This window comes from Zalophus californianus, chromosome 7, assembly GCF_009762305.2.
Source record: "Zalophus californianus isolate mZalCal1 chromosome 7, mZalCal1.pri.v2, whole genome shotgun sequence".
NCBI classification, from domain to species: domain Eukaryota; kingdom Metazoa; phylum Chordata; class Mammalia; order Carnivora; family Otariidae; genus Zalophus; species Zalophus californianus.
The window spans coordinates 74,673,262-74,693,839 of record NC_045601.1 but is presented as its reverse complement, the minus strand read 5'-3'; the positions used below and the strand labels follow the sequence as shown (position 1 = coordinate 74,693,839).

The 20,578-nt window shown below is 36.5% G+C and overlaps 1 protein-coding gene across 12 annotated transcripts in view; it reads right to left on the bottom strand.

Annotated features, from left to right (window-relative positions):
• The window catches only part of SNAP91 (synaptosome associated protein 91), a 147,494-nt gene that overhangs the window by 12,730 nt on the left and 114,186 nt on the right, over positions 1-20,578 (bottom strand). For 10 of the 12 annotated variants that reach the window (XM_027603055.2, XM_027603056.2, XM_027603046.1 and 7 more), the window contains 4 exons: positions 17,002-17,136; positions 14,991-15,140; positions 11,038-11,068; positions 10,023-10,134 (listed from right to left, as the gene is read on the bottom strand). In XM_027603055.2, coding sequence (XP_027458856.1) covers positions 10,023-10,134; positions 11,038-11,068; positions 14,991-15,140; positions 17,002-17,136 — 428 coding nt within the window. The remainder of the gene's footprint in view (positions 1-10,022; positions 10,135-11,037; positions 11,069-14,990; positions 15,141-17,001; positions 17,137-20,578) is intronic. The other 2 variants (XM_035728574.1, XM_035728575.1) reach the window with 1 other exon arrangement.

Below are 20,578 nucleotides of genomic sequence, written 5' to 3'. Positions count from 1 at the left end.
ATTCAAAATGTCTAGGTTTCAACAAAAATATTCTAAGGCATACAAAGAAACAAGAACATATAGCCCATATGCAGGAGAAAGATCTCAAATCAATAACCTAAACTTCTACATTGAGGTACTAGAAAAAAGGAAACAAACTAAACCCAAGGTAAGCAGAAGAAGGAACTAATAAATATGGGAGTAGAGACAAACAACAAAAACTGATTGAATAAGTCATAAAAAATCTAAATAGAGGGGCGCCTGGGTGGCTCAGCTGGTTAAGCGACTGCCTTCGGCTCAGGTCATGGTCCTGGAGTCCCGGGATCGAGTCCCACATTGGGCTCCCTGCTCAGCAGGGAGTCTGCTTCTCCCTCTGACCCTCTTCCCTCTCGTGCTCTCTATCTCCCATTCTCTCTCTAATAAATAAATAAAATTTAAAAAAAAATCTAAATAGATGTAAAGAAAAAGACTGTATCAGTAATCAAAAAACTTCCATCAGTAATCAAAAAAGCCCTAAACCATATGATAATTTCAATAGCTGTAGAAAAAGCATTTGATAAAATATAGTACCTGTTGATAAAAACTCTCAACAAAGTAAGTTTAGAGGGAATATACATAATATACATACATACATATATAGAATATATACATACATGCATATATATAATATATACAATAAAGACCATATATGAAAAACCTACAGCTAACATCATACTAAATGGTGAAAAACTGAAGGCTTTTTCTCTAAGATCAGGAGCAAGAAAAGGATGTCCACTCTCATCACTTTTATTCAACATAGTACTGAACATCCTAGCTGCAGCAACCAGACAATAAAAAGAAATAAAAGGTGTTCAGATTGGTAAGAGAGAAGCAAAACACTTAGCATTTGTAGAAAATATGATACTATACAGAGAAAACCCTAAAGACCCCACCAAAACACATTAGAACTGATAAATGAATTCAGTAAAGTCACAGCATACAAACTCAATACACAGATCTGTTGCATTTCCCTAAACTAATAATGAAGTATCAGAAAGAGAAATTAAGAAAACAGTTGCACCAGAAAGAAGAAAATATCTGGGAATAAATTTAATCAAGGAAGTGAAAGATCTATTCTCTGAAAACAGTAAGACATTGATGAAAGAAATTGAAGAAGATATAAACACATGGAAAGATAGACCTTGCTCATGGATTGGAAGGATTAATATTATTAAAATGTCCATAATACTTAAAGCCATCTACAGATTCAATGCAATTCTTATAAAAAAACTAATAGTATTTTTCACAGAACTAGAACAAATCATACTAAAATTTGTATGGAACTACAAAAGACATCAAATAGGCAAAGCAATCTTGAGAAATAAGAACAAGACTGGAGGTACCATAATTCCAGATTTCAAGATACACTACAAAGCTACAGTAATCAAAACAGTATTGCACTGACACAAAAACAGATACAGAGATATGCAGATCAATGGAACAGAACAGAGAGCCCAGAAATAAACCAGAAATTAATCTATTACAAAGGAGGCAAGAATATACAATGGGGAAAAGACAGTGTTTTTAATAAATGGGGTTGTGAAAACTGGACAGCTACATGCAAAAGAATGAAACTGGACCACTGTCATATATCATTCACAAAAATAAACTTGAATGGATTAAAGACCTAAATGTGAGACCTGAGACCATAAAACTCCTAAAAGAAAGCATAAGCAGCAATCTCTTGGATATTGGCCTTAGGAACATATTTATGGATATGTCTCTTCAGGCAAGAGAAACAAAAGTAAAAATAAACTTGAGACCACACCAAAAAAAAAAAAAAAAATCAAAATCAACAAAACAAAAAGCAACCTAGTGAGTGAGAGAAGATATTTGCAAATAACATATCCAATAAGGGATTAATACTCAAAATATAGAAAGAACTTACACAACTCAACACCAAAAAAACCAATCTGATTAAAAAATGGGCAGAGGACCTGAATAGACATTTTTCCAAAGAAGACCTATAGACAGTGAACAGACACACGAAAAGACGCTCAACACCACTTACCATCAGGAAAATGCAAATTAAAACTGTAATGAGATCTCACCTCACACCTGTCAGAATGGCTAATATAAAAAAGACAAGAGATAACAAGTGTTGGTGAGGGTGTGGAGAAAGGGGAACCCTCATGTGCTGTTGGTGGGAATGTAAATGAGTGCAGTCACTGTGGAAAACAGTATGTAGGTTCCTCAGAAAATTAAAAGTAGAAATATCATATGATCCAGTGATTCCACTACTATTTATCCAAAGAAAATGAAAACACGAATTCAAAAAGATACACGCACCCCTATGTTTATTACAGTATTATTTACAATAGCCAAGATATGGAAACAACCTAAGCATCCATCAAGAGATGAATGGATAAAGAAGATGTGGAATACTTATGAAATGGAATATTATACATCCATAAAGAAGAAACATCTTGCCCTCTGTGACAACATGGATGGACTTAAAGGGTATCTGCTAAGTGAAATAAATCAGAGAAAGACAAATACCACATGATTTCTCTTAAATATGAAATCTAAAAACCAAACCAAATGAACAAACAAAAACACAGATTCTTACATATGAATAACTGGTAGTTGCCAGAGGGGAGGTGGGCAGGGATGAGCAAAATAGATGAAGGGGGTCAGGAGGTACAAACTTCTAGTTATAAGAAAAGTACAGCATAGGCAATATAGTCAACAATAAAAAACTTCCACCACAGAAAAGCCCAGAACCTGATGGCTTCACTGGTGAATCCTATTAAGTGTATAATGAAGAATTAATATCAATCCTTCTCAAGCATACAAAAAAAGAAAAAAAAAAAGTGGGAGAACACTTTCTAATTATTCTTTGATGCCAGTATTGCCCTGATACCAAAGCCAGACAAGGACATTAGAAGAAGACTACAGACCAATATCCTTTATGAACCCTGATGCAAAAATTCTTGACAAAATACTAGCATACCAAATCCAGAAGCATATTAAAAGAATTATATACCATGACCAAGTGAGATTTATCCCGGAAATGTAAAGTTTGCTCAATGTAATACATATTAACAGAATAAAAGAAAAAACCCCACATAATCATGTTACTAGATGCAGAAAAAGCATTTGACAAAATCCAACACCCTTTCATGACAAAACAAACAAACACCACTCAACACACTAAGATTATGAGGGAATTCCTCAACCTGAAAAAAGACATCTGCAAAGAATACATGGTTATCATTGTACTTAACGGTGAATGACTAAAAGCTTTCTCCTTAAGAACAAGACAAAGATGTAATGGAAGTTCTAGTTGTGGCAATCAGGTAAGAAAGAAAGAAACAGTAGCTAGAAAGAAAAAAAGAAATTAAACAATCTCTATTTGTAGATGACATCACCTTATATATAGAAAATCCTTAGGAATTTATATACAAAAGAAACCATCAGAACTAATAAACAAGTTCAGCAAAGTTGCATGATATAACATCAATATACAAAACTCAGTGTAGTGTTCACTATCAATGAACAATCAAAAAATACAATAACAATTCATTTACAGTAGCACTATAAGTAAAATACTTAGAAATAAAATTAAGAAAAAAAATATAAGACTTGGGGCACCTGGCTGGCTGAGTTGGAAGAGTGATGTCAGATTTGTGGGTTCAAGCCCCATGTTGGGCATAGAGATTACTAAAAAAAAAAATAAACAAACAAAAAAAGGGCAAGACTTGTTGAGATATTGTTAAACAATTTGTTAAAGCACTGCTGACATCCAAAACTTAGATAGACATCCTGTGTCCAAGGATTAGAAAACTTAATATTAAGATGGCAATATTTCCTAATTGCTTTATAGATGTAGTACAATCCCTATTAAAATTTCATCTTCTTTTGGAAAAATGGACAACTGGAACCTAAAGTTTATATGGAAATGCAAGCGATCCAGAATAGCCAAAACAATCTTGAAAAAGAAGAACAAATTTGGAGGACTTACACTTCCTGCATTCAAAATTTACTACAAAGCTACATCAAAACAATGTCTGGCATAAGGACAGACATATAAATCAGTACAACAGAATAAAGAGTCTGGAAATAAATCCATACACCTATGGTCAACTGATTTTTGACAAGGATGCCAAGACCAATAAGAATAGTTTTTTAATAAATGGTTTTGGGAAAACTGGATTTCCACATGCAAAATAATAAATTTGGACCCCTATGTCACACCACATATGAAAATGAGTCTAAAATAGTGAAAGAGCTAATGTAAGAGATAAAACTATACAACTCTTGGAAGGAAACATAAGTGTAAATCTTCAAGACCTTGGATTAGGCAATGGTTTCTTAAATATGACACCAAGAGCACCAAGCAACAAAAACAGAAATAGATAAGCTGGAGTTTATCAAAGTTTATCAAATTTATCAAACGACACTATCAAGAAAATAAAAAGACAACTCATAGAATGCGAGAAAATATTTGCAAATCATGTATTTAATAAGTATCTAGTATCCAGAGTACATAAAGATCTCTTAGAACTCAACAATAAAAAGACAACCCAAACATAAAATGGGCAAAGGATATGAAGACATTTCTCAAAAAAAAAAAAAAAAAAGATATACTAATGGCCAAGAAGCACATGAAAAAATGGTCAACATCATTTGTCATTAGGGAAATGCATATCACAACCACAAATGATACCTTACATATTGCTGGTGGGTATGTAAAATGAATTGGCTGCTGTGGGAAGGTTTGGCAGTTCCTCAAAAAGCTCAACAGAGGGTTACTCATGAGCCAACAATTCCATTCCTAGGTATATGCCCAAGACAACTGAGGACATATACTCACACACAAACTTCTATACAAATAATAGAAGTATTTTTCATAATAGCCAAAAAGTGGAAACAACACAAATGCCCATCAGTTGATGAAGTGGTATATCCAAACCATGGATTACTCAGCCCTAAAAAGGAATGAAGTACTGATACATGCTACAGCATGGATAACCTTGAAAACACTGTGCTAAGTGAAAGAAGCCAGGCACAAAACCCTCCATATTACAGGAGTCTGTTGATATTGAATACCCAGAATAGACAAATCTATAGGAACAGAGTAAATTATTCAGTGCCAGGGTATAGGGAGAGGAGGAAACTGAAAAGGGACTGTGTTTCTTTTTGGGGTGATGGAGATACTCTGGAATTAAATAATAGTGATGGTTTTACAACATTGCAGATGTACTGAAAATCACTAAACTGTACACTTTAAAATTGTGAAGATGGCGAATTTAGTGTTTATGTAAATTTTATCTCAAAAAATAAAAAAAAGAGAACATATTGAAGGGTAGCAGAATATGCCATCCCTAAGTACGCCTCTTTGACATAATATTATTTTGAGAAACAGCAGATGCAGGAGAAGTTCTGAAAACAGAGTAGAAGTTAAACTTCTGTAAGGGACATTTATATTACAAAGGAAATCTCTGGAAATTTCCGTTTGTAAGGATCTCTCCCACTGTAGCAGGAAGAGAAGGTTGACTAAATCACAAGAGGATCTTATCAATGGAGAAGACACTGCCTGAAATCTACAAAACAAATCTTACCTTTCGATTACCCTGCTTTTCCTGGTAATTTCCCCCTCCTGGCCACTGAACAGCTTGCTTGCTTTTGTCTTCAGCTGAAGATGGTGCTGAAGTCAGTGGCTTAGGCTACCTTGTGGAGTTACTCATGTTTTCCTGGGTAGCTCCCCTATACATACATACGTACATATATATACATATACATATACATATATATATATATGAGGTATACATATTAATAAACTGTTTTTCTCTTGCTAACCTGTCTTTCATTATAGGAGTCTCAGCCAAGAATTCAGAAAGTTAGAGGGCAAGTTATTTTTCCTCCTCTATGCTACAGGTCTTATATTTTCAGATTCACTCTTTACTCATCATTTCAATAGGTTAGGTGGTAGACTATTCACCAGACCCAGAATCCTATCATTTACCAGGATTGTATCATACAGTGATAACTGTATTATTTACCAGAATTGTTATCATTAGAACTTCAGGATATGAAAGAAAAAAGGTTTTTACTAGTTATCAAAATGAAATGAACTTGTAGAAATTCCTGAGGAAATAAATGGGTCAAATATTTTAAAGATAGTCTAAGTTTGCTATTTTGCCCAAATAGATTAACTCTTAATAATTTACTCCCCAAATATTATTTATCCTAATTTTTTTTTGTTTTCTTTTTCAATGTTCAACTGAATGTTTCTTCTGTAGGCATATGAAAATGTTGTTTTTAGGGAAAAAATTGTGGATTCTGTGGTCTCTTGCCAAATGCATATATTTCTGAATTTCAAGTATCTTCCCAGTTTGTCTGATGAAAACTTAAGAGGTCTGTTGTGCACTGGAAAACAGGAAGAAGTAGCCGTGGAAACACAGGGTCCTTGATGGCCATGACAACTGAGCCCTGCCAGCAGACATATTTCAAGGGTTCAAGTCCTGTTAACAATTTTTAGATCTAACTTGAGTTCTGTGCTGACAAATTCTATAGCTGCACCTCCAAACAGCAACTGAGGGAAATTTGAAAGAAACTGGGAAGAGTAACCTCAGCTCTTGTCTATCAGGACAAACTAAAAGGCAGCAGAAGGATGCTCATCCTCACATCTGCCCTTTCATCTCCTATTTGAAAGGAGAGGTCTACAGATTACCAGGAAATATGGAAACACTGCTTTGCTGCTTCTGAGGCAAAGTCTTATGTCAGTCATCTCTCTTCTTTTTCTTGAATATTCTTAGAAAAGAAGACTCAAACATATTTTAAGGAATAGGAAAGTAGAAGAGACCTTTTATGAAAGAACTGGCTGGAGGGAAGAAGCCAGAGGCCTTCTTACAGAATTAAGCCAGAATAATTTCTCGAAGTAAAAGCAAAGCCAGAGCTTTGTTAAAGAGCTTTGCAGTAAATGGGATAAAGGGCAGTGAATTTACATAGACTGCATCTAAGACTTTATCTTAACAAAGATAAAATAACTCTGCATTTGACCGCCTTTATATTGTTGTCTAAAATGTCAAGGAAAATAAACAAAAGAAACAGAACTACACGTTAACTCTGCCCTCCTGATAAATTATTTCTGTTGTTCTAGTTTCTTTCCACAGCTGTTGTGGATACTTTATGCTAAAGCATAATGTCTGTTCCTCTCGAGTTTAATTACAAACAACTTAAAGCCTCCTGCTTCATAAATAAAAATAAGGAGTTTTGGAGTTTTAAAAACAATGAGAATATTAATCTCATTCTCAGTGATGGTGCCTGCCAATCAGATAATTAGTGGCCTTGCTGTCCTGAAGAAGCAAAACAGCTGTTAAATATCTGATAAATTCCCAACCTTGTATGGTTACAGTCTTGATCTCAGGAAATGTGTTGACCAAGTAAGCTCTCCAACTTAATCATATTTTTTTTTTTTTTTTTTTGAGAGAGAGAAAGAGGAGGGGAAGAGCGAGGAGGGAATCTTAAGCAGGCTCCACACCCAGTGCAGAGGCCAATGTGGGGCTCCATCTTATGATCCTGATATCATGATGTGAGCCAAAATCAAGAGTTGTATGCTTAATGAACTGAGCCACCCAGGGGTCCCTGAATACTATTTTTAAAGTAGTTCTCCTTTGTCTGCTTCCTGGTTAAATGGCCTCATTGCTTAGTGAACTGCCCCATAAGGAAACCTGGACAACCACTGCCTTCTGGCTTCATTCACAATGATCACCAGTAGTGTGGATTCTACCTGAAATTTTCTTTTTTGTCTTCCTTTCCACCTTCAATTCAGGCTCTCAACCACTTTTTGTTTTAAGCCTACATTTGATCTGCCAAATACCCATATTCTCACCAGCCTTTCCTCCAGTCTACCTTAGATTCTGTTAGCACCTATCACCATGACTGTTCTGAAATCAACCTGTTAAAAACCAGTTAAAAGGGGCGCCTGGGTGGCTCAGTTGGTTAAGCGACTGCCTTCAGCTCGGGGTCATGATCCTGGAGTCCCAGGATCGAGTCCCGCATCGGGCTCCTTGCTCAGCGGGGAGTCTGCTTCTCCCTCTGACCCTCTTCCCTCTCATGCTATCTCTCATTCTCTCTCTCTCAAATAAAAAAAAATCTTAAAAAAAAAAGCAATGAAAAGATTATCCTGCTGATAAGGATGACACCACTAAAGTATAAACTTCTCAGAACACATGGTGCCTCTCTAAGTTTGCATAGAAGAGAATAGGAAAATTAGTTCCTTTAATTTGGTAATGATAATATAAATTGTGAGATTTGATGTCAATATGTGGTATTCAGAGATTTATAAGATCAGTTCTAAAGAAGCCCTTTCTTTCTTTAGGGATTCTATTTACATTTATTAACTCTCTTTCCCTCTATCCCCAACAAGATAGTAGCTCTCAATGTTTCTGTTTCTGAGAACGCAGTGCAGCCCCCTAAGACAGAGAACTATCTGCTTATGGTCTCGGCATTTCTCTGGGCCACCAGCTACCGCTAAACACTTGAGGTCCAGAGTAACAATTATGCTCCTTTCACCCTCAAAATGAGTCCTGGTTTGGCCAATAAATTATATGGTCGTCCTAGGCATAGGTCAGTTTAAGAGATATATAGTTTTTTACTAAGTATCCTTTGTAAAATTAAAACGGAACTCCTTATTTTATAGCCAAACGTGATCATCTTAAACACTGTTTTAAGATAATCCAAAGAAATATTTAAAGAGATAAGTACCTAGATACAATAGGCAATTTTTTCATTGTTATTTGTTAGAAATTATGCCTTAAAATTAAGATCTTTCAGACTTTGAGCTCACCAAAGGCAGAGAATATTAGTCCTTAAATTTCCTTCATTCTAACTAACAACCATGGGGTTAGGTAAGGAGACTAGAGGTTTTGAAAACTCAATACTGAGCGCAGAATGTTTTTTCTTATAGAAACTATGGTATAAATTGTAATTCGATTAATACTATCAGTATTGTTTAGTGGTAAATTTTAGTTTAAAAGGTCTTTTTCCAATTGGTTTAAACTTATTTTTATTTATTAAACTGTAATAAAACTGTTTATATATAAAACATTACTATTTATCAAGTTATTTAAAAGAAAACATTTTAAATTCTAAAATTCAAGTATTTAATTTGTGGAGCATGATTACTTTTAATGGCATCTAAAGTGTTTATATTCTAATTTATATTAATTTTCTTCCATGTGTTTGGCTGGGGTTGGTGGTGATAGTTAGGAATTAATTCAGGCAACAAGGAGAGATGGCATCAAGAAAGCCTTAGAGAATAGTGTGAGTTAAGTGCAGGGAGTAAGCCAAGGTGAAATTACAAATAAGCTTGGGAAACAGTGACTAGCATTGTTTTTGCTAAAAATGGGGCATACACAGGAAAACAGTAAATTTTCCTACCCTGGAAATGTCTTTTTTGTGGTTTCAAATCTCACAAAATAATGAATTCCAGTGAGATGCTCTTTCCAGAATGAATGATGATATTAATCGAGATTTAATACACAAAAATGAAATCTATTTACATGTTATAGAAAAGATGGTGTTGGTAGTTTCAATTTAAAAAAATGGCGAGCAGAATTAATAGGGTTTTAAAATGAAAGTCCACTTACACAATAGAAAACTGCCCCATCTTTCTGGTAAGAAAAAAAACATTTTTCCTTACTTATTAAGACAATCACGTAACTTGGGCAAGAAAGCAGATAAAAATATAGATAATGATCAATGATGTTCAAGACTTTTGAAAAGTTGTTTCCATAATCGTGTAAATATAGAACTGATAGCTAAAGAAGCTTAAACACTATTTTGAAATAAGGAAAATAAAAAATAGGTCACAATCTTTATTAAATAGAAAGTTAATGCAAGTTGCATTTTGGTAAATATTGCTTATGGCTTAGGTTCCTTCCATGTGGGTGAAAAAATAAAATGTCAGTAGCAAAATTAAACAAAGTGCACTCGGCCCTATACACCAGGAAAGTGGCAAAATGTCAGCACCACCCTGGCCTCAGGTGGCTACGTACCAAAGGTGCACTTGGTGGGACGCCTGCTGACCAGGTTGCGGGGGCTACTTTCGGCTGCCAGTTGGCTCCACCAGTCAACTTTTTCTCTCCTGCATTCCACTGAAGATCTCCCCTAAAATCAAGCGGGCAAAAACACACAAAAGTATTAAAAGACACTAATCAGAAAAGAGTGTGTGTGGCTCATTAGATGCTTTAATTTGGGGTTAGAAGCAGTCTGAGTTATTGAGAGAACAGGTTAAAAATTATAAAGGAGTCTTATCATATTATACTTAAGAAAGCATAAAAGCATTTGATAAAAAAAAATCATTTAGAGTTTGCATCTCAGTGGTAACAGGAATTTCCTATCACTTCCAATAGAAAAATGTGTCACAAAATTCAACTGAATTCCTCACTGGTTATAAAAAATTCCAAATAAATGTATTATAAAAACTATATACCTGTACTCTCTCAAATACCTATATTTTGTTTCATACATGATGGCACTTCTAGATCTGAGAGGGCTCATCAGAAGGTTTCACACAACTATATCATGACTATAACCTGCCTTACAGTGAATTGTAAGATACATCTATTGTAAAATACATCCCCATTTTAGAAATGTTGAAAAGTGCATTTAAAGAAAAGGCAAATTGTTTATTATTCTTACTATGCTCCTTAAAATTGATCCTTCATGAGAGACTTTTTAAACCAATGTTAGCTAGGAATAGTGTAATGATTCTAGAATTTAAAGCTTCTAGAATTTAAAGCTATTAAAGCACTCAAACCATAATTCCCAAGTATTTCTAGCCTAACTTAGTGGTAATCTTGGAGACTAAAATAGATTGTCCTTTTTCATTGCAGAGCCAAGAGTCTGGAAGTTCTAGTAGAATAACAACAAAAACAAAAATCCAGAAGGTAATAAAAACGAATTTTGAAATTACCTAGCCTGAGAGTGAGTTATTGCTCCAATGAATTTAATAGTCTCAAATACAAATACATTGTCACAAAAAAGCCAGATAACTTCAAAAACACTTACTTTTTGGATGTGGTACCAGAAATTCCAAGATCTATAAAAGGATAAAAGAAAACAGAATTTAAACCTCTATACTCAGCTTAAATGATATGACATTTAAAAGATCAAAGAGTCAGAGGTCTAGAAAAAGTCCATATTTTGCCTAAGAATGACTGTATTCAATTTTACAAAGGAGAAACTATGTTAGGAAACATGTTCAGAAATCTAACATTTTCTTTTACTTCACGTTATACTTAAGGATCACAATTTAATGGCAACTGGTGTCTAGGAAAGAATAAACATAGCAGGCTGGAGACTATTCTCTTAGAAAGGCCTATGTGCCTGGCATCTGGGACCTAGCTTAGTAAACTGTTCTCTATCCTGAGAGAATACTTTTCCTAATGATAACGGTGGCTTACTGTGTCTAAACTGTTTGTACAAACAATGTGGTTCGTGCTGAACACCTGCTTTCCTTCTGCGAGACTGAGACTTTGGGACATGTTAGGCACAGAGGAGCTGCATGATCAGCATCCAACAAAACCCCTGGGTGTGGAATCTCTACAGGGCTTCCACGGGCAGGAACATCAGGCGTGTTGCCACATTTTCTTATGCTTTTCCCCTCACGGGAAGGGGAGAGCATAAGGAAGTCGGTAGGTGGATTCATCCAAGCTCTGCCGTGTCTTTTTCCCTGATGATCCAGCTGCGTGTCCTTATTATGCTGCTATAATAAATCTTAGCTGTGAGTACAACCAGGTGCTGGGTCCTGTGAGTCCTAGCGAATCTCTGAGTGAAGTTGTGTTGGGGACCCCAGAACTGGCTTATTCATTCTACTCTAATCTCAGTTTATGTATTACTTCAGCAAATACCTCTACAAATGCCAGGCACTGTTCTAAGCACTTGGGATATATTAGTGAGGAAAATGAAGATCCCAACCCTGGAGAAATTTGCATTCTAATAGGGTGAGATAGATGATAAAACAATAAAATAATAAATTACATAGGTCCCTAGAAGGTGACAGGAAAGCCCATGGGAAAAAGCAAAGGAAGGGTAGGGTACGAGGGATCTGGTCAGGTAGGACGAGGGTGAGGGGCAGGCAGCATTAAATGGGGTGCTCAGGGAAGCCTCATGGAGAAGGCGAGATTTGAGCAAAGTTGAGCAGAGGTGTGGTGGAAGAGCTTTCTAGGCTACTTATGTGCAGTACTCTCTGCCTACAGGTAAGTCTGTTTCACATTTGGAGAAACTGCCAAACTGCTTTCCACAGTTACATTTTCACCAGCCATGTTAGAGAGTTTCATTTTTCTCCACATTCTCATCAACACTAGTTATTGTCTTTCCTAATTATAGCCATCTGCATGGGTGAGAAGTGATATGTCATGCAGTTTTGATATGCATTTCCCAGACGACCGGTGTGGAGCCTCTTTCCATGTGCATATTGGCCACATGTCTATATTCTTTGGAGAAATGCCTATTTAAATCATTTGACCATTTTAAAATTGGGTTATTTGTCTTTTCATTATTGAGTTGTAAGAGTTCTTCATTCTGGGTATAAGTTCCTTATCAGATATATGTTCTACAAATACCTTCTCCCATTCTGTGGGTTAGTTTTCACTTTCTGGATAGTGTCATTTGTATCATAGAAGTTTTTAATTTTAACGTAGTTCCATTTATCCATTTTTATCAATTGTTGCTTGTGCTTTTGGTGTCATATCAAGAACATTATCCAATCCAAGGTCATGAAGATTTATTTACTAATACATTTTCTTCCTAGAGTTTTATAGTTTTAGCTCCTACATTTAGTTCTCATCTACTGTGAATTAATTATTTTAGAGTAGGCAAGATAGCTAACTCTATCCTTTTGCATGTGGATATCCAGCTGACCCAGCACCATTTGTCGAAAAGACAACTCTTTTCCCGTTGAACTGTCGTGGCACTTTTGTTGATAATCAATTGAGCACAGATATATAAGTTTATTTCTAGACTGTCATTCTATTCCATTGGGGTATATGCCTATCTTATGCAGCAGTACCACTTAATGACTATAGCTTTGTAGTAAGTTTTCAAATCATTAAGTGTGAGTCTTCCAAGGTTATGCTTTTTTATTTAGAGTGTTTGGCTCTTCTGACCTCCTTGCATTTCCATATGAATTTTAGGTTCAGCTTGTCAATTTCTGTAAAAAAGCAAACTAGAATATTGGTAGGGAGTATGTAGATAATTTTTTTCAGTTTTGGAAGGTATTTTAATTATTATTTTATTTATTATTATTATCTTAGAGAGAGAGAGAGAGCACAAGAGGGAGGGCTGGGGAGGGGAGAGAGAGGGAGAGAAAGAATCCTAAGTGACGTGAGGCTTGATCCCACAACCCTGAGATCATGACCTGAACTGAAATCAAGAGTCAGACACTTAACTGACTGAGCCACCCAGGCGCCCCAGAAGATACTTTCATTAAAAAAATGTTTACCTATAGTGAAAATCAGTGTTTTCTTGGGGGGGAGGTGAGTTGTTACATTTCTATAAATTTTGATAAATACATGAATTCATGTAATCATTACTATAATCAGGACACATAGCAATTTAATTACTCAGAAATATTCTCTCTTGCTACCATTTGCAATAAAAAATGCACTCTCAGCAGTTAGAGGTATAAATCCTTTATTTCTAAAGGAGAATCTGGATGATACATTGGAGTGCCAGCAAAAGCAGTTACCACTGGCAACCATCCTTCAGTGAGATGAAATTTTAAAGTAGGAACAAATACTCAAACAACCTCTCCATGGGTGTCATCAAAGCATTTTCATGGATGCCCAGACAAGGAACAATGAATGGGAAGCAAAAGTATGTCCACTGGATAATTCACAGGAAAAAAAGTCTGTATCAAGGACCTTCTAAAGCCTTGAGAAAAGTGAAAGGTATCTGCAATGGTGAACCCATTAACCTTAATGAAGAATCAAATTCAGAGTTAAAAAGAAAAGGTCAATCTTTATACCAGCTGCCCTCATCTCCTAGGACTCTCTCCTTCACTTGCCCATCTCCAGTCTCTGGTCTTCTTGTTCTTCCTTGAACATGCCAGGCAGTTTTCTGCCCCAGTGCCTTTGCACTGGCTGTCTCCTTTGCCTGCAAATATTCTCCTTCAGATATCCATGTGGCTCATCCGTTTATCTTCAAATCTTGGCTCAAATTGTACCTTCTCAGTGAGACCTACTCTACCTCCCACTCTGCAGCATTCCCAATTCCTCCTTGCCTGGTCTGTTTCTTCTCCATAGTGCTTATATGACCTAACATACTATAGAATTTATTTGAAAATGTTTGTTTGTCTCTCCCCTTGCTGAGTACCCTAAGAACAGAAATTTATACCTATTTTGTTTGATGATTTATCTTTAGAACCTGGAAGAGTGCTTGGTACTCAATAAATACTTGTTCAGTGAGTAACTTAAGTTCACATGGATGGGGGCACCTGGGTGGTTCAGTCGGTTAAGCGTCTGCCTTCCTGGGATCAAGCCCTGAATCAGGCTCCCTGCTCAGCGGGAAGCCTGCTTCTCCCTCTCCCACTCCCCCTGCTTATGTTCCCTCTCTCGCTGTGTCTCTCTCTGTCAAATAAATAAATAAATAAAATCTTTAAAAAAAATTCACATGGATGCTCAATTGTCAATATTTAAGTTACTCTATGTTCTTATTTCCAAATGAAATGAAAAATTAAGTACTTACTATACATAATGCACTTGGTTTCACACTTTCATATGCTAATTATACCTGTAGTAATTTAGATTAAAAATGGCATGGGGACAGCTTGTGAGACAATGGCACAGCAACTGTTCATCTTCCAAGGAACTGTACCGGGTAAGGCACTAAGAATTTCTGTCCACTCCTTGATATACTCACCCACAAGTGAATCCAGAAAAAAATACACATAAAGACATAGAGAAAAAAAATCGCATATGATGCAGTAGAAAACAAATCAAAACAAAAACTGTATTACTCACTGCCTACTAAGCTGGCAAGAGATGAGTCAAGGTCACTCCCAAGGGCTTTGCTTGCTGCCATAGCTGGACTGGGGGGTACCATTGAAATGGGTGCAGGCTGCCCGGCTGGTGCCATGGTTGGCATCAGTAGATCACCTAGACCATCAAACACTGGAAATCAAATAGACCAGGTTCAGAATGACTGGGGGAAAAAAAAGGCCATATGCAAAATTAAAGGGAAATTATCTTCTGAAAAACGATAAAACAAGTAAATATACAATCTTACAAAAGAGATAGTATGTAATCCATACTTTTTTATGACTATAACACCAAGAAGAACATTTCTACCTATGTCTACTCATAAAGTACAGAAATACTAGTAAACAAAGATGGAAAAAAAATCTGTGTAATGTACAGGAAAGAGCACAGATTTTGGGGTTGGAATTAGGCTCAAATTTAGTTGCATGCCTCACTAGCTATGTGACTTTGAGAAAGTTACCACCTGAGGTTTAGTTTTCTATCTGTATAAATGGGGAGGGTACTACTACCACATGGTTTTGTTGTGAAGATTAAATTAGATAATATATATGTCTTTATTATAATGCTTGCTCTATACAGGCAGTCAGTAAGTGGTAGCCACTGATACGCTTATTAAAAACAATCGCCGAGGGGCGCCTGGGTGGCTCAGTCGTTAAGCCTCTGCCTTCGGTTCAGGTCGTGATCCCAGGGTCCTGGGATCGAGCCCCGCATCGGGCTCCCTGCTCCGCGGGAAGCCTGCTTCTCCCTCTCCCACTCCCCCTGCTTGTGTTCCCTCTCTCACTGTGTCTCTCTCTGTCAAAGAAATAAAATCTTAAAAAAATATATATTTAAAAACAATCGCCGAAATACTTTCTATTGAAAATGGTAGTAATTTACAGCAAAGCCCAAGTAATTTATTCTCAGATCCTACAATGCTTATCTTTTTTCTCTATAATGCTTATCTTTAAAAACAATTCTTAAATGAGAAAAGAAGGCTGGATCTCCTGGTTTCCTATGAAGTCAGTGTTGGAATAAAACCTGATCTAATGGGCTGGATGTAGTAATAAGTATCTGAAAAACAGTTGACCATATTTTAGAAGTAAAAATTTTGACCCCCCCTTCATTATTAGCAGTCAATTTTGGTTCTAACTTTAAAGGAATGTTTAAAGGGAAAACTCTTTTAACTATTGGGAATCATGCTGTTATTGATGGTTCCTGATCACTATATAACCAATTACCACCTTGCTTAGTTCCTAGAATACAGAAAGACCATTCAAAATACAGACTCAGAGGATTTGCATTAATTGGTGTTAATATCTTATCCTCGTCAAAATTTTTGTGGTTAATTTTCATTAAAAAATTTTGAACATTTATCATCAACACTACTGTACAATAATTCTAAATTGGAAAAAGACAGCACTGGCAATAGAAGCAACCAAATTGTCAGGCGGGGGATATATTTAGGGTGTTTTCTGAAACACATTTAATTGCCAAAAACTCACCAATTGAAAATTTGTAGTAAGGACCCAGCATGGGAAGAGTAGAATGGAAGAGAATACAAACAAAATGACAGCAGGATGAAAGATTAAAGGCAGGCAAAGAATACTACTTGTGTCCCAACTTCATAAAACCGAGGGCCATGCAAGCTTCAGAGGGTGTAAGCAATAGCAGTGGGAGTGTCCACACATTCAGATACTGCATAAAGTGTTTGTTTTCCCTTAACCACCTCTAAACGATGTGCATGGAAGCTCATGCAAACAGATGGTGTGTGTGGTGTTAGATTTCTGCTAAAAATTAAAACAGAAACACAGAAAAGGATTACAGGTTATCCTTAAATCTTCCAAAATGTACTGAAAATATTTACTTAAAATACAGAATAAGAGACTTACTAAAGTTTTAAAACCAGGTCACCACTCAATATCTGCTTGTAAGCTTCCTGATACCATACTAACCTTAGGTGGGCTATTGCACAATCAGAAAAAATGAAAAGAACATTTGAAAATCACTGCCTCACCTGATGGATCAAAGGAGCTGCTGCTCGAAGTTGAAGGTGTTGTTCCAAAAGCTGCCTCAAAGTTGGGCTGTAGCAGGTTATTCTGAGCTGGAGTCACTGGTGATGGAGAAGGGGCCATAAAAGAAGCCCCAAATCCTGGGAAAAACACAGTTCCAGAAATATAAGCAGAAACAACTAAAGGTAGGTAAAGGTCAGGAAAACAGGACGAATTATAGGAGACTGAGGAGGGACTGAATGCATGCAGATAGATGAGAAGTCAGTAAAACTGGAAAGTTAGTTTTTTAAAAGTTTGTCATGTGCCTTGGTATCTGTCATGTATTTTAAAAAGATTTTCATTTAGTTTTTAAAATCAAGTACAACATTCAGTGTTACACTAGTGTTTCAGGTGTACAGTAGTGAATCAACAACTCGATACATGACTCAGTGCTCATCATGATAAATACTCTTTAATCCCCATCAGCTATTTCACATCCCTCCCCCACCTCCCCTCTGGGAACAGCCAGTTTTGTCATGCCTTAATGAGATCGAAGTTCATTAGAAACAAGATAGCACTTAAGAATATATACTTTTGTTAAGAGAACCTGTGGCAACCAAGTCTATTATTACAATGGACCTAGCTACGTAAAGCTAAAAAGTCTCACTAGGGTTAAAATTGAGATAATTTCATTATATCAAAATTTTGTTCCTTCAAAGCACAATACTGGACAGCTAGAAAATGCTTAGTTGTACACATTGGCTCAGTATAATAATAAAATACAAATCAGAAAAATATGCATGCACTTTGCCACCAAATCCTCCTTAGTAACTTTCATACATGTTCTAGTCCCATTGCTGCTCCTGCTAAATGTGGGCTCCCCCAGATCAGTTCTCAGGATTTATAAACATCTACCCAGAGGGGCTTCCTGCATCTAGTCTGGACTTCCTCCGATCTAGTCTATGCCGTGCAGCTCGAGTGATCTGAGTAGAAAACGTTGGCAAAGTTACTTCTCTAACGTCCTTCACTGGCTCTCCGTAACTTTCAGATTCATATAATACAGATTCCTTTGTATAGCAATCAAGTTCTTCTGTCTCTGTTCCCCTGCCTGGAAACTAGGTTGCATCCCTAACACCATCACGGGGAGTCAGATGCCCACTCCAGGAGGGCCTCTTGGACTGAAACTGTCACCCACTGCTATTAGCCACAGCTCTGCCCGCCCCTCCCACTGCATATATGTGTGAGTTACATGCTCTGCTCTTGTGTCCTCCGCATCTGATACACATCTCCATCCCATTCCCATCACACGTCCTTATTTCCATCCCCAGCCTCTGCTCCAGGGATGGCTTTTTGGTGTCAGGAACTGTGTCTTCTCCTGTTTTTAACTAATATTCAGCACAATGCCTAAAACACTGAATTAATATTTACTGAATAAAGATACTTCTAAATATAAAAGGTGGGGAGAAATCAAATGCCATTGTAAAGTAACCAGCCTTCAAATTATTTACCTTCTGAAGGCTGGAAGCAAATAATTTCTCTCAAACGACAGATAGAAGCAGAAGCAAAGCTCACTCTGTACTGTTCCTGTATAAAACACGCAACCAGTGAAGGCAGCAATTTCTCAGTAAGATAGTAGAAGATGTTCTATTACCAAAAAATTTGTTACTTCCAGAAGTCTTTTCTATATTCAGTTTGGGTATAAATATTCCTTTCTAATCTAGCCACATCTTCTTGTTCACAAACTGCTTGCAAAAACATAAAGAATGCTTAAAAAAAAATCCTTATTCTATAGAACTCATTTATAAGCCTGAAAATGACTTCCACTGAAATTCTCCAGCTACTGTTTTCTAAAGCAGGCAATAATGTTCAAGTAATGTTGCTCCCAGACACTGATAATGACACAAGTTTAGGCTTTTCTTGTATATGTATGAAAAAAAATGCAATCTGGAAAAGTTACCTAATAGAGGATGGTCTTTAAAGTTCACAGTGGCTACCCTGAAGTGATTTTAGTATTTTAGTGACATAGGCATTATGTAACTTTCCTAACTGAAGAAAAGACATTCTCCAGATCTTTAAGAACTAATATTATGAAGCAAAAATGGGCTAGAAGTATTTCTGTGGATGGGATTGTTTGGTTTTAGGGAGATTGATGGCTGTGTTAAAGCTGACTTTTGGGAAACATCCCACACCTCAAGTTGGAAAATGGCTGTAGTTAATTTAGGCAATTTTTCTATGGTGTGGTTCTCTTTGTTATAGGTGAATGTGGAGACAACTGTTCTTTACTCTCAGTTTCTTAAAAATTGACCAAGAAGAGACAATTTATTCTAGAATCACAGCATATTAGTGTTGGAAAAAGCCTTCCGATCATCTGATTCAATCCTATCTTTCCATGACTGGAAAAAGGGATGCGATGCAAAGGGAGGGTAACATATCCACCCAGGATTCAGTGATAGAAAAACAGGCATTTACACAAGGCTCATCTGCTTAGTACTACTGAGTTTCATAAGATAAGTAGATCATGTCCATAGGTGAATAATGAAAAAAAATTAGTGACTTCTCTAAGAAAGTGAAGGGTAAAGCCAACACTGGCATGAGGCTCACCACGTAGCACCAGGGTCACAATTCTAAGCATTTTTTTTTAGGTTGAACCTTATGAACCATATGGATTGCTAATATTTGACCATTTTGGTCCCACAAAAACAGCAGGTTTATATTGTTCAAACCAAAACATATATTAGCTCATTTAATCCTCACAACTCTGTGAAGTTTTACAGATGAAAACGCTGAGGCTAGAGAAGTTAAATAATCTGCCCAAGGTCAAATGATGGCAAATGAGAGCGAGGATTCCACACAGCAATCTTCCAGAGCTTGCGTTTTTCACCACAATACTGCATGGCCTCTTTTCCATAGCCGGGAATGACTCCAGAGTTGTACTCTTCCTGCAGGCTTATAAACTGACAGAGATCTAGAAAGATGACTTTTTCCCATTATACTCAGTTCTTATGAAGTAGGTGCCTCCCTCACAAATCTAGACTAATTAAAAAGCTGTAAGTGATATAAAATAACCAACTGATTGTCTTAAAGAAAAAAAAACCTATTGCTATACTCTGAATGAAGGGTTAAATAAGAAAATTATAGACATTAATAAGGTAAACTCCTCCTGTTAAGTGAAAAGTTTTAGAGTCCTGGAATAGAGGTAAGTAATACGAAAACCCAAACCACTACTTTCTTTCTTTCTATATGGTTCTAAATTATATTAAGGAAGATGTTCTATGGAACTGAAGGTAACAATCAGTAGGCTTCCGGATATCCTACAGGCATATTTGGACTGTCTCACACTGTAACTAAATCGCCATCTCCCTTCAAGTGCTCAACCATCTACAGATACACTGCCTTTTGTCACAGGTAGTCTTATGAATCTATCTTCCTAAAGGTAACAGCCGACACACTTAAGGAAGTTCTATTAACAGACATATCAAAACTGACAGTCATAGTTGATATAACATATCACTTGGGTCAGGAAGGTGAAATTTTAAAACCACTGGTAGATAAACACACTCCCACACATACCACCTCCACACTCAGATTCGTTCTATTATGTAA